We start from the raw sequence: 15,150 nt of genomic DNA, 5'->3' as shown, positions 1-15,150 counted from the left end.
CTCTGGACAGGACTGACGTGCCCCTTTTCCATCTGGTGTAAAAGGGAAGCTGCAAACAATGGCAACCACGCCTTTGTCCTTCTGCTTTCCCCTTCTTGGTCTGCATTATATGGAGCTAAAATAGTTGCCAGTTTTGGCTTTAGCTTTTCTTGTCAAAATTGTCCTCTTTTTGCCATCTGTTCCTCATTCTTACCACTGCCCTAAAGCTGCACTTTTTGGTATTGTAATCACTTAGAAAGTCATGAACATATTGTAGAAAATCCATTTGTTCAGTTTTAGCTGAAATTAAAAGAATGTAAATCTTAGAAATTAAAACAGAGCTTTTTCATTTGTTGGAATAAAGATTATTTTTTTGTTTGGCTTCCTAAAGAGGGGAGGCTTAGGGGATTGAGCCATTTGTTCATCTGCTTTTCAGTTCATCCTTAATAACTTTTGAACAATTTCATCCAGATTCAACGAGGAATGAGAGTCTCAAAGGTAATTGGTCTCCTACAAGAAAACTGGATTCTGGGTGGAGGAGAGGGACAAAAATAGGTGTCCCCACTGTCTGTAGCATGAGCTTAACTGTAATCTGTGCTTAGGCTTTTGCTAGCCAAGTTGTAAGTGTGTTCTGGCTGCCTGGGTACTGCAGTAATTCGGAGTTTGCAGAGCATGTTACTGAGCCTTGCTTCTGTACAAGCTACAGAAGGAGCCATGAAGGGGAGACAAGGACATAGGGAATGTTGCTGGAGAGTAGTTTTATGATAATGGACCAGTTTGCTTTCAAATTCCATAGGGTATTGCTTGCTTCTGCCTAACTTCTCAGAGGTTTGTCTGTCAAGGGTGCATCTGTGGTGTTGGCCTGGCTGTGAAATAACTCAAATGTAAGAAAGCACTTACATGGTGCTCAGAGAAACTCAGCATTCTGAAGTGCAGCTGGGCAGTTACTTTGGCAAATGTTTTATTCACTCCTGATTCAGGGTAGAGAGAACAATCTGTGAATGTAGATGGAATTAACTCAGTTTCTGATAGCAAAAAAGAGATGGCTGAAAAATACATTCCTGTAGTATTTTATTTTTTTCCTGGGCTCAAGTCATTGCTTGAATGAAGACTTTGAACAAAATTAGGTTGGAAATGTGCAGGGGGTGGTGAGTCGTATAATGGGGATTTATTTGCCTGAAATATATAAGCCCTGCATTTGCATCGCTTGCTGCAGAACTTCAATTTGTACAACCAAATTCATTATGTGTAGAACTTGCAAAATCTCCTCTTATCTCTTGCCTTTGGCAGAAGTAGGGCACTGGGCTTTCTCGTGTATGCATTTGATAAAATATTTATATTCCTGCATCTGTGGTGACTGTGGGAAGGAACCACCACCTGGAATTATTCACTGCCTACATCTCTGTGTTTTCCATTGGTTTCTTTTGTCCTGGGCGAGCACTGGAGATCCTGAGTGTACTTGGAGCCATGAGTCAGTGACAACCTCCTGCTATTATTGTAAATAGCAACGTGAACACTGTTCTTGCATGCGTTTTTCCACGGGCTTTGTCTCGCCCAGCTCCGAAGCCAAGGAATTCACAGAGCATCTGAGTCAGCAATCAGCTGCCTCGAGACAAAACATGCAGGATACTGCAGACTTGCAGAACAGCCAGCAAGGCACACAAGTACCCTGGAAACCTAGCAAATAATTCTTGCCTGCCCTTGCTTTCCTCCTGTAATTTCCATGTTCTCTGACGTGTTGCTCTTGGGTTCCAAGGGCTCAGGGTGTTTACATCAGGAATGCAGAGTTCTAGGGAGTGACCTAATGTGGTGACTGAAGGCTCGGTGTTTCACCCTTGGGCATAACTGATTTCCCAGGCTGTGTGAAACGGGATTTGGGCAGAGCTGCCGTGCTAAGGTACCCCTTGGAATGTGCTGGCTCAAATGACCTGTTTGTTCCAGATTTGGCTGCTGGCTTGGCAAAGCTCAGACACAGCAGTAAGTTCCTAGAGTGAAAGGATATTATGTTTAATATCCACGTGTTTTGTGGGGTCAGTGGTCAGGGACAGGGACGACACACACCCCGATGTCCGTGTGGCAAAAGAGTGAGTTTATTGTATGAAGCCCTGTTTATAAAGGGGGTTTGAAAAACCCAGTTATTGGTGTGTTCCTTGACACCACCCAGCTCCTGGACCTGTGAGATGTCTGCAGCTTAGGATGGAACAGAATTGGTTGAGGATCCTTTCTTTCAACCCAGGGGCTGGTTTATGGAGCCAGCTGGTTTTCTTTTTTTATAGCCAAATTAATTGCCCAGTACAAGCCAGCTTGTACTGTGATACAATGTGACAAAAAGAGGTTGGGTTTTAAGTTTAGGGTGTTTGAGCAGCGTGAAACCAATGCTGCTTCACTTCCTTGGTGAAAAGCTATGGGAGAAGCAAGAGTAAGAAATGATCCCTATGCTGTCCTTACATCTGGCTATATCAGTAGTGGAATGTGGACTAACAGACCTGAATTGTGAATCCACCTAATTTAGGTCATGTAACTTTTATTGCTTTTTCTGAAGAAGTCTCAGTTATGCAAAGGGTTGGTGTAAAGTGAGTGTTTGGGTGGTAGAGTGGGGCTGCAAGAAGTGGGGGGAACATAAGAGTATTCAGCTTGGAATGCTGTGCTGATTAATGAGGCATATGACTTTAGGCTGTAGGTATTTTATTGTGTTTGAATGGTACAGAGTCACTGAAATTACTCCTTCAGTTTTAGAGGTGCTTTTTTGTAGTGCATTATAATATTCTTCTTAAGAACAAAAGAGGAGACACAGGTCTTCAGTACCTGGCTGGGCCAGAAGAGAGGTGGAGAGGGACTTTTAACAAGGACATGAATGATAGGACAAGGGGGAATGGCTTCAAACTGTAGGGCAGGTTTAGATTGGATATTGGGAAGAATTTCTTTGGTGTGAGGGCACTGTGACACTGCCACAGGTTGCCCAGAGAAGCTGTGGATGCCCCATCCCTGGAAATGCTCAAGACCAAATTAGATGGAACTTTGAGCAACCTGGTCTAGTGGGAGGTGTCCCTGCCTATGGCAGGGGTGTTGGAACTTTGTGACCTTTAAGGTCTCCCATCCAAACCAAACCATTTTAGGGTTCTGTGACTTAGGCCTCTGTAGCAGTGCAGTGGTTTCCCTGAGGTGCAAACCTGGAGCATGTTTCCAGCTTCACAGCAGTGAAGTTAAGATGGAAAACAAGGAAAGCAGTTCCAATTTGCTTAGTGAGCAGCACTGATATGGACATGGGCATGACTATCAGCCAGTTAGAAAAACAGCTTCATGGGGACTGAGTCCTCTAAGGTGGTTGACCTAATAAAGTTAGAATTACATTCTGCACTATAACCCACTGTTGTACTTTGACTTCTGTAGGAACTTTTATTTTTAAAACCTACCAGTTTGTGGCTCTATGTAAAGGCTTCCAGGTCTCCTTTGCTGTTTCTAAACATAAACAATAACTACCATGTTAGGCTGAAAACCAGGAGTGCCCAAATAAACTACTGGAGAGCTGTCATATGGGAGGGGAAGAGACATGAGCTGTAATGTTTGGCTTGGCTTCCTGTCTGCTGGAAGCAGGAAAAGAGCTGGTGAGAATCTAAAAAGTTTTATCCAAGTCCACATATTTCCCTTTTTGCCTTAATACCCTTTGCAAAAAGAACAAAGGGCAAAAAGCACCTCAGAAGTGCTTTCACTTCCATAATTTGTGCCTATGTTTCCATAGGCTGCCTTCCTATCTGAAGGCAAACAGAACTATTCTTTCTCAGCAAGAAGGGTAATTTAGATTATACTTAGTGTTATGTATAAAAGAAAGAAAAAGGTTTATTCTTTTATATAAAAGAGGGAGAGAGAGGAAGAGCAGATACCTGTGCTTTAAACATGATCCAAACAATTCTGTAGGTCTCCAGCCCTGCTTTGAGGGATCCCAGAAATGAGCAGCAGAGCTCATGACAGCAGCTCTGCCCCAGCAGATTAAAATAGACCCCAGCTACCACCTAAAATTTTGTTTGGACTTGCATATCAAAAGAAGTTGAGAACCACAGAATAGAGGAATTAGTATGGGATCTTAGAAGGTTCATGCACCAGCCAATTTCACTCTTATGCTGCTCATTTATGGACAGAATTATGTGTGTAGGCTTTAGGTAAGGGAAATGTTTATACTGCTTTATGCAACACAGACGGGCTTCCTTTTTACAGCCTTGACTTATTTTTCCAAGAAATTGATTGCTATTAACAGGTTTAATTTATTTTTAAGATCACAGTAAGTATCACTGAGCAAAAACCAGTCTTGGCAAGGACTCTATATCAGCTTCTGCTCTGCCATCCTCTCTTATCTCTATTTATCATGACCAAAGACATGTGTCTTTTTAGAATGAAGGCAGAAAAGCTTATTTTACTGGTGGAGTACGAACTCTTGAAGGGTTCTCTGGCAATAGTGTTTTTAAGACCAGCCCATAACTGTTGCTGTGGTGTCACACAGTAACTGCATAGTAGGGTCTGCCTGTTCTAAAACCTCTGCCCTTTTCCAGGCATCCTGTAACATCTGCCTGTTGACTTGGAATTTCTCTGCTCTTCATGCAGAATGAGTTTGGATAAAACTTCCAAAGCACTGGCTCAGGTTAAAGTATTTTGTGATTTAACAGATGTGAGAAGTGCTGCTGTCTGCAGTGAGGCTAAGTGAACTCTGGAAGCCTCCTCTTTAGTCAGCTTGAGTAGAAATCCTTGGGATTTCAATCACCTGAGGACTGACTGGGAATCTGAGCTCTCAGTTCAGCAGGCTTAGACAAAATTTTGGAGTGAAAAAGAGCAAGTTCAGTTACACTTTCTTCTTTTTTGTTTTATAGGTTAATAATGCTGGTAAGGCAGAGGTGAAAGTGGCTCAGCAGAACAACATCAGGAAATCTGGCAGACTGGAAGAGCACAGCTGCCCCCCTGGGCAGCTGCCACGTGTGAAGCATGGAGGAAAGTAAAAACGAGAAGGTGAACCAGGCTCATGTTCTCTTTGACAGATTTGTCCAGGCTTCCACCTGCAAGGGGACTCTCAAGGCTTTCCAGGAGCTCTGTGACTACCTGGAACTAAAGCCCAAGGACTATCGTTCCTTCTATCACAAACTCAAGTCCAAGCTCAATTACTGGAAAGCCAAAGCCTTGTGGGCCAAATTGGATAAAAGAGGCAGCCACAAGGACTACAAGAAGGGGAAAGCATGCGCCAACACGAAGGTAAGAGGTTCACTCACCATGGTCCAGGCAGCTCTTGCACAATCCCTCTGGAATACACAGTAAAAAGGTGTGGATGTAGGAAAATATTGCCTGGTGTAAGCCAGGGAAGTTTCAGGAATGTTCTCACAATTTTAGCGGTTGATCAGCAATTGGAAATTTCTTTTGTCACCCCCAGATGTGATTGCCCACCTGAATGTTTGTATTTTATTCAGGAGGAGCAGCCAGCAAGTTCTTACATTGTAAGTTTTTGTGGCATCAGTCCTATAGGTAGATGACTTGGAAAATCTTAATTGGTGAACCTTTAATCTTGGTTGACTCCTTTTTGCATTTTGACAGTTACAGGAATGTGTGCTGTTGGAGTCTAGGATACAAAATATGCATGTTTGGAAATTTCCAGTTGTAATTTGAAAATTCTCATGACTCTCTCAAGAAGACTGAACTTTTCTACCAATTTGGCAAAACAGACTGTTTCCCATTATTTAGAAAATGATCATTTTTATTCTAAGTTCAAATAAAGAAAATATACTGTGGAAACTTATACCAATTCTTTTCTAAAAGGTTGGTATGTGTGGTATTTACTGCAGGAATTCCTGCTTTTGCACACACATACACAGCACTTTACTATTTTTTTAACCTGAATTACTGTGAGCTGGTATTTATGTGCTGCTTCCCTTGGACAGTGCAGTTTGAAAGCAGTTGTTTATATCATTTATTGAAATGTGAATAGAATAGGTTGGTTTTGTAAATAATCAAGCGCTCTTTTTGTTTCAAAACAGACAAATAGTGCAGAATAGGAGAAAATTAGAACAGTTTTCTGTCCACCTTCATTGAGGACAAGAGATGCTACTCCTTCTCTTGAATAGTCACCTTTTGAGAAAAGGAAATACTTTAATTGGAAAAGTAGTATGGAATTGAGGGAGATTCTATCTTGTTTAGAGAATGTCCTTTCAGATTGGTGGAACTTATAGTTTCCCCCAACAAGATACTAGAAAGTTCTGTTAGTTTCTTAGTTCTTTATCTTGTTTCACTTTCCAGTGGCCATTTTTATAAGGATGGAGGCATTTATAATGAATTACTGTAGTAACACTTGGTAAACTCTGAAAATCAAACAGTTGGGCACTGTTGGTAGTCACAGTGGGCAGTAGCTTCAACACCCCAAAAATCCAACCACTATTAAAGTTTACTTTTTTCAGGCAACATAAGAAAGGAAGGATTTACAAGAAGATGAATATAATGGGTTTTGTGTATGCTTAGGAGTAAATCTGCCAAGTGCTATGGGCTTCATGGAGAAAAATTCTAAATTTACTGCAAAATTTAGAAATTTTGCAGAAAATATGCGTTCATTAGATTCAGGAATTGGTCTTACTTTGAATGAAATAAAAACTAAGGTGTTGAAGTCTGTGAAGTGAAGATAGGTGGTTATGTTTTTGGGACAAAGAGATGGAAGGAGCAAGATGTAGAGGTTTTTAACTTATTTGAATAATAGTCTGTAAGAGTGATTTTTACATCTAGGCTCTGACTGTATTTGTTAACACTGTGGAAAAGGTTGGTTCAATAATAAAGATGAAACATTAAAGGGATTTAATGGGCAGATAAGTGGATGGTGCTTGATTGTGAGAGCATACAAAAACCAGATGTGAGTGGAGGGTGACATCCAGCTATGAAAGGCATTCCGAAAATAGAGTGTGACATTTATATCCATGGAAAGTGGTGAGCTGAGTTTAGAAGGACATTAGAGCTCCATTTGGTGGTATTGGGCTTGAATTAACAACTAGGCAGCCACAAGGAAATGTCAGAAAAGTAGGGATTTAAGCTTGGCCAAAAAGTAGCCAACTCTTGAGCTGGAGGTTTTGTGACTTGGCAGCTCTGACAAAGCTGATTGAACCAGTGTCTCTGATGAGGTGATGCAAAGACAGTTTATAGAGGCAGATCACACGAGATCATGGGTGAAGCCCCCTGGGAAGTAGGCAGTGAGAAGGATGAGAAAAATGGAGTCCTTCAGATGGTGCTCTGAAAGATTAACTGGAGACCCAGAGGAGTACTGAGGCTTAAAAGTCATCAGACAGGGGTGTGCTTTGAGTAAATACATGTACCCAAGTGTCTTTAAAACCTCTCTTCTAGTTATAAAGTGGATAAAAGGAGTAAAGCATCCTGGGAGTGATGTTTGACTGAAGAGATTGCTAGGGATTTTGTATCCTCCAAAAGCTTAACCTATTTCATACATCAAAGCCAAGTGAAAGAGAGTGAGAATGGAATTGGAGAGCTGGGATCAGGAGAGTGATTGTAGAAGTAGCACTTGGTGGGGTGGTGGTGAGATAAACAGAGAGGCTCCTGTGGGACTGTCCCTCATTGAATGATGAGAGAAAAACCTCAGAACTTGCTGGTGTTGGTGTGAAGGACCATGGTGAGGGACTGGGAATGACTGCAGTGAACATATTTTTTAAACCAAATTTCACCATGTATTCCTCTTATATTTTCATATATGTTTCCATTAATTTCTTGTTTCCTATCCAAATAGTATTGCCATTAAATGTTTAAATTTACTTTACTCCTAAAAGGTAATCATAACTGTTTGAAAGAGAGGCCTTTTGAAAACTGAGTCATGTGTGATTTGATGTTCCTAACTCACTTGGCTTTATATTCCTAATGTTTAATGTGATTTGCAAACTGCTGATTAAAAGGTACAGAAATTTAAGTGGGCATGGGGAGATGATAGAATGTAAAATAACGATTAGGGTCTTATCCATGTCAGAACAGAAGTCAGTAATTTCTTTAGGAAGCCTGGCTTCAGTACACTTGAACATAAACCAGTTCTGAAGTTTTCATACTTTGTAGGATGGCTCTTAATTGCCCTTTTAAAAATTGTTCAGGGATGAGGTGCTGTGCCTGGAGTTGGCCAGTTTGTGCACATGGCCAGCATCCAGGCTAACCAGAATAATCAGAGTTCATGAAAGTGTCTTGGACGTGATGGGTTGTTCAAATGTAAATAGTTACAAATGGTGCTCTCTCTCCATTGGTTATACAGAGAATACAGCATTTCAGTTTGCATTTGATGTTCCATTACCATGGCATTGTTACTGGAAACTTAATATAATCTGTCTGAAAGATCTTGAGCAAGAAGTGTTTTTGAGGGGTGAGACAGCTTGAGTGCAGGGAATTGCAGCAATTGCTTGGAGTCACTGAGGGGAAAGGGAACAAGGAATAACAGTAGCTGCCTTTATTTGGCTGTACTTGGCATGTCATGGAGTTACTGCTGACTGGGAGTATCACAAGGTGGGTTTTTATGAGTTATCTGACACTGGAAAAAGCATTGGAGGTGAAAAAGGTTATTTTCTCTTTTTAAATATGCTTAGAATTTATGTTTTATAACAACGTAATTTAATGTTTTTGTGATGGAATTAAAAAAAAGGCAACTTTGACCATAAATTACTTGTCTGAGTATTTTACATTCAGAATATCTAGAATCTTAGTCATAACCTAAGTGCTTTTAACCACATCCTACTATGAGAGCAGGGAGGAAGGATAGAGAGGAAAAAAACCTTTTAAGTTCCTGTGACAAAGTTGCAGGCAACTATCTTAAAATTTAATGAAATCTGAGTTTGAATGGTCTGATTTTAGTACAATTCCTTTGCTGTTGTGTACTCCATCATAAATATTTTATATGTGGAAATTTGTCAAAGAATGAAAATCACCTAATTCAGTGTGTTCTTGTTGCTTATTGAAATCCAGGCTCTTTGAAGATTGTAGTTGTCAGCCAAGCAAAATTATTACCTGAATAAGTATGATATGCTGAGCTAATTTTCTGAAAAGTTTTAAAAAAGAAAGACAAGGGAGTGTTTGAGTCTTACACTTACCTACAAAGAAAGCAATATTAAAGTTAGAAGAATATAGTAGGTCTAACTGAGGATCAAGATTACCTGTTCAACATACAATTTTATTTAGGTATTTATTAGCTCAGAGGTTGGGTGTGCCTTTTGTCCCAAATGCTTTCAGGTTCCTGAGGCCACTGAAGAAGCAGTGGTGTTATTATTCCCTTCCCTTTCCTCTAGACTTGGATCTCTGCCCTCAGATTTATGTGACTCCTTATCTTATTCAGTAGTCCTACGTGGAATTTGCATGTCAACAGCTATGTCATCACTGCTGTAATTGGTTTTCCATCATTCAGGCTTTACATTTGCAGTTTCATGGTGCTTGCAGAGTTTATGCCCCAGTGAGTAAGTGGTGAGAATGTGGCAGCCTGTAATAATTGTCAGATGGGGATGACTACTGAACACAAAGTTTTGCTTTTTTTTGGGATTGGCTGTTTATCAGAACACTGGCTCATAGTTAAATTTTGGCATAATTAAGAGTTTCTCAAAGAGCTTTCTTGTGCAGCCATAAGGATCTGGAAAAGAATCATGTGGCAGCAGCAGCAGCCACTTCTGTAACAAGGTCTCTGGTTTACTCGGTAGAAATCAAAGTACAATAATGATGAAGAAATAGACTGTGTACTGTGTTTATGTGACTGCACATACCAACACTTTCTCTGGACCTCAGTTTCTGTGAGTAAAAAGTGTCTCCTGACTATCTTGGGTTTTTAATCTGAGAGTATTTTGCTGCATCATTCTGTTCTCAGAAGGTACTTCAATGCTACACACGCACGTATTTTACATTCTCAAGTTGTTTATTAGCATCTGATGGCGTTTGTGAGTAGAGTGGAAAGAGATAAGAGAAGGTGAAAGACTTTCATATGACCAAGGTTAGGTTGGAGAAAAGATTTGTCTGGTCACACAGTGTTTTTGTTTACATGATGTTTACTTCCCTGAAGTCTCCTTTGCAGTAGTAGAAGCCCCAAAGCACCACCAAAGGCATAAATTATTGTGGTCTGACTTGGCTACACTTTTATTCTGTTACTGTAAATGATGGTGTTTACAAAAACATTAGTGTCTTGTGTTTGTCTTCTGTAGCTGTTGCAATGCTACTGAAGATATTAAAAAAGGCCAGCTCAGGATTTCGAAGATGAGAGGAAGACTTGTCACTGGTTTTGTTTTTTGGTTTTTTGGGGGTTGTTTCGATTTTTTTTGTTTGTTTTTTTTTAAGAAAAAAGAATTGAATGTAGGAGGGAGAAGCCTTCAGAAATACTGCTGTTCTCCAGGTAGCTTGGAGAGTATGACTTGGCAGCTCTTCCTAGAGTGAGGGTTGCAAGCATGCAGTTCTACTTGCCTGCTTCCTGAGTCTTCACTCCTCTGCAATATACTTCATTTTCAGGTCCTGGTTTCTGCTTATCAATGGCAGAACTTAGCAGGTAGAAACAGAAAGGGTGATCTGAGATTTCAGCTTATGTTTCAGATGAAGAGCACTTCCTCCTAAGAGCCGTGGGATGCTCAGAAGCTGCTGCAGAAATCCCCATTTCCTCCAAGGACTGTGCAGTTACTCAGTGCTGGTTGTTTTGCAGTGTCTGATAATTGGGGCTGGACCCTGTGGCCTTCGCACAGCCATCGACCTGTCCTTCCTGGGAGCCAAGGTGGTGGTGATAGAGAAGAGAGATGCCTTCTCCCGCAACAACGTGCTGCACCTCTGGCCCTTCACCATCCACGACCTCAGGGGCCTCGGCGCCAAAAAGTTCTACGGCAAATTCTGTGCAGGATCCATAGACCATATCAGTAAGTACAGGCAGGGCTGGACACAGCAGCACTGCTTCTTCCTGTGGGGAGGAAGGTGAGGGTGAAAATTCAGCCTACACAGTCCCTGCTCTCACATTTTTGTGGTACAGTTCAACGTTACTTTTGCATCGTGCCTTCTGGGCTGGTCATGAGATTAAAACATGCAGTGTTTATCTGTCATCTCTTAGACATTCCTAAAGCATAGCTTCTTCCTACACTGAGAAGTACACTTAAAGTCAACCTTTTTTTTTGCTGATACATTCCTGCAGCTGCCGCATTGTTCTGTTTCTCTTGAGCAACTTGTAAAGAAAAATTAGTGCATGCTTTTGAACATTCTTGTAGATTTCAGTCTGGAGAAAGGAGGAACAGTTTTGGCTTTGTTAATTTTCAGAAGAGTGATGAAGATACGTTTTGATTAAATAGATCTTTATGTGTTAAAATTGAAAATAATCTTGATGATTTTTATATTCTGTTAAATCAGTCCTCTTTGAAAGCTGAATGCTTTGGTGGAGCAGGAGTTACTTTTTTTTTTATTTTTTCTTCCCCAAAATTGACTGTACATGGCACAGCCAGGTGTTGCCCACCAGTCTGTGTTCTCTTTTTTTTTTTTTTTTTTTGATTTGGCAACAAATGGTGAAACTGGAAGATTTCTTTGTAACTTCAGCCTTGCAGATTGCTTTTTCCTTCTAATTTATTTTCATTTTTGTTCTTCCAGTCTTTATGCATTTTGTCTTTTTTTGTGTATCAGCACAGCTAAAATTTAGTGTTTAGGTGGAGGATCTTTTCATTTCAGTATCTGAAATATAACAGGAAGGTGTTTTCCTTCAAATTAATTGAGTTTGCACACTGTAATTTTCATTCTCATTGCCAAAGTTACCTGAAGAGGAGAGAGGTGGTGAGGAGCTTTCTATGCCCTCACTAACCCAGAGGTGTTGGGATGGAGGTGCATGTCGGTATTACAGCCAGGCTGATCCAGTGGCTCTTTTCCATCTGTGACAAGTGCAGTCCTGCCTGTGCTGTCTTCCCTCCCTCTCCTGCAGCTCATGTCCTGATTGTTACCCTTGTTGCTGATTAGGGGACTGAAACACTGAAAAATTACTTTTTATGCTTTGAAAAGGGTTGGGTTTTCAGCTGTGTGGAATTTTCTTAGCATGCTGTGATTTCACACACCAGTGGTGTCTGGATGAAAGGCTGGGAACACCGAGGGGCAGAAGAAAGTAGCAACTGGTCTTCAAGTCAGGGTATCAGTAATGTCACACAGACACACATGGACACTTCTGCTCTTTTCTTTTCCTTCTGTTTCTTTATCATCTGTTTTTTTTCTTGCAGGTATCCGTCAGCTCCAGCTGATCCTTTTGAAGGTTGCCTTGATCTTGGGAATAGAGATCCATGTCAATGTGGAGTTCCGGGGGCTTGTTTACCCTCCAGAGGACCAGGAGAATGAAAGCAAGTAGCACTGAAATGGGCAGTAGAGAAGGGGGGAGTTGGGGTAGGATACACAGGCTCCTACTCCTTAACTCTGCTTATGGCATTAAGTCCTTTCCTCGTGCTCCATTAATAGAATAGTTATTAATCCATTTTGGCTTGGATTTTTAGTAGGATTTGCTTTTTCTAGTGGCAAATCTAAATTAGTTAGTGTATGAAACAAAGTCACCAGAAGGACTGCACAGAAATAGACCAAGACATGGTAAATTGTAATTGCTTCTAAAATACTTTAGCCTATTACATAAAACATTTTGATAACATTTTAAAACAACTTCTTTGCATTCACTTAGCATATTTATATTGGTGAATGATCCTTGTTATGCTTTCAGTATGGCTGTGAAACCTGTTCTCTGATCACCACAGGAGATGTAGATTACTTGTATTGTGACCTTTTATTAATTGTGTAGGCAGTAGAGAAGTTTGTAGGGGCCCTTAAAGGAATTAAAGGAGTTTTAGCGGAGCTTTCTGCCTCTGATTCACGTGGAATTGCTGCTTCAGGAATACCCCTGTCATCAGTGTAGCTGTCCTGCAGGTTTCCTTGACTAATCATGTGTTGAAGGATTTCTTGATAGTAAGAACTGGTTTTATCTTTTTTCCTATTATTATTGCCATTTATATTGTCATTAACATGAAGTTTATCTACAGGAATAGGTTGGCGTGCCCTGGTCCATCCCAAAACCCATCCAGTGTCTGAGTATGAGTTTGAAGTAATCATTGGAGGGGATGGCAGGAGAAACACCTTAGAAGGTAATGGTTCATAAGTCACCTCCAAACAGAAGTTATTCTTAAATTTGTTAGAATAAAAGTGGCCTTTAACATGCCAATCAACATCTGGAAACACACTTGATAAGTGATAGGGCGATTAAAAGTCTGTGTAAAAATCCATTTATAGCAGAGACGTGGGTGGTCTTTGTTTTCTTCCTCTAAACTAAAAAAGACATAAGGATAATTTTTTCTACGTTTTTTCTTTAGTTAGGTGGTGTTGTCACTCCTACCTTTGAATGTAGGAACTGAGGTATTGAGTATTATTCTGTGTAGCAGAGAATCCCTTTTTTTTTTTTGTTTTAATTGGAAATTGCAGCTTTAGGAACAGAGATGAGAGCCAGCAGGGTGGTGTGGGGAGCTTTTTCCCTAAACAACACTTCTCTAATGAAGCAATTGTTCTTTCCTTTTTGTAGCTCATCAATTCCCTTCTCTCCCTTTACTTTGTGAGTGCACCTGTCTGTGACATACTGATCCTTCTCTGAAGTTGTTTTTTGCTTTTCAGCATTGCCACTTTATCCTTCCTGCAGGGTTTCGCCGGAAGGAATTCCGTGGAAAGCTTGCAATTGCTATCACAGCAAACTTCATCAATCGCAACACCACAGCTGAAGCCAAAGTAGAAGAGATCAGTGGTGTGGCCTTCATCTTCAACCAGAAGTTCTTCCAGGATCTCCGAGATGCCACAGGTTTGCCAGCATTTGACAGACTTCCTGTGAAACACAAACTATTTGTTTTTATAGTTACAATTTTGTAGCTCAGATTTGTGTGTTTAATCAAGAAACAAGCACCTTGTGCAAGGCAGTCAGTCAGTGCTGCCTCTGAGATATGACTTTGTTATTTGTGTTGTTAGTTCTGCTGTACAAAGCAGATGTGTGTCACTTTGATTCAGAAGTGGAGGATTTATGGTTTTCAGGAAATCAAAGCCCTAAATGGGAAGAGGTCATGAATCCTGAGTTCTGCTTTTTGCACTCCACATCTGAATGCAAACCTTAGAGTGAAGATAAATGGATTATTTAAAAGAGGTAGCTTTATACAGGTGAAATGTGCTGTGGTTTTGTTAACAGTTTAGATTTTAAAGTCACCCAGAGCATGGTAGAAAGTTGTTGGCATTCTCTCTTTCTAACCATGCAGTTTCAATTTACTTTCTTCTGGTAGAACTTCTGTTGCACATAACTCCTAACTTGTTTCTTCATTACCATGTCTTTTGTTCTGTCACAAGGCATTGACTTGGAGAACATTGTCTACTACAAAGATGATACACACTACTTTGTCATGACTGCCAAAAAGCAGAGCTTGCTGGATAAAGGAGTGATACGGCATGTGGGTATTAACTTCTTCTGTATTCTCTGTAAGCTAAAATTGTGGTGATAATTTACTTTTGGTAAGGTGAAAGTAGGAAAATGTGCTTTTCATCCATCACATAATGTTTTTCTACAGTTGTTATTTTAGAACCTGAATGTAATTGTGTTCTAAAAGGCAGTTAATGCTCTTCTGAAGTATTTTAAACCATCAGATGAGTGTTACAAAACCTGTCCTTTTCAAATTTGTCTCCTTTTGTAGATTTGGGAGTTTTGCTCATACTAAGATAAAATATTCTAAAGGAACATTTAATAGCTTTGTTGAGCTTCTCTTATTTTATGGGAATGAAAAGTGCTCAAAAGTTTCTTAGCCCTTTCACAGTCAAATGCAAGCAGGACTGATTACTGTTTGCAATAAAAGATCTATAGATTTCTGTCACAGTCATATTTTTGAAAAATCCCTTTACCCAGGATTTTCTCCTAGGAAGCTGAGAAACCTCAGAGGAAAAGGAAAACAAATTCTTATCTTATTTGCTTCTGTGTTGTGCTCACATGTGGAATGTATTTGGAGACTGTTTACCCACAGGTGGTTGTTTCATTGGTTTCATGTGAATTGTTTTGACTTATTGGCCAATCAGGGTCAAGCTGTGTTGAGGCTGTAGAAAGACTCATGAGTTTTCAGTATTATCTTTTTAGCCTTCTCTAAGTATCCTTTCTGTATTCTTTAGTATAGTTTAGTATAGCATTCT

The 15,150-nt window shown here is 40.2% G+C and overlaps 1 protein-coding gene across 13 annotated transcripts in view; it reads left to right on the top strand.

Annotated features, from left to right (window-relative positions):
- MICAL3 (microtubule associated monooxygenase, calponin and LIM domain containing 3) overlaps positions 1–15,150 on the top strand; it is a 174,031-nt gene that overhangs the window by 62,097 nt on the left and 96,784 nt on the right. For all 13 annotated transcript variants that reach the window (XM_050970182.1, XM_050970183.1, XM_050970193.1 and 10 more), the window contains exons 2-7: positions 4,839–5,214; positions 10,649–10,856; positions 12,186–12,302; positions 12,987–13,088; positions 13,634–13,789; positions 14,323–14,423. In XM_050970182.1, the coding sequence (XP_050826139.1) occupies positions 4,951–5,214; positions 10,649–10,856; positions 12,186–12,302; positions 12,987–13,088; positions 13,634–13,789; positions 14,323–14,423 (948 nt within the window). In that variant the 5' untranslated portion in view covers positions 4,839–4,950. The remainder of the gene's footprint in view (positions 1–4,838; positions 5,215–10,648; positions 10,857–12,185; positions 12,303–12,986; positions 13,089–13,633; positions 13,790–14,322; positions 14,424–15,150) is intronic.

This window comes from Serinus canaria, chromosome 1A (assembly GCF_022539315.1).
Source record: "Serinus canaria isolate serCan28SL12 chromosome 1A, serCan2020, whole genome shotgun sequence".
NCBI classification, from domain to species: domain Eukaryota; kingdom Metazoa; phylum Chordata; class Aves; order Passeriformes; family Fringillidae; genus Serinus; species Serinus canaria.
This window is presented reverse-complemented; position numbering and strand designations above follow the sequence as displayed.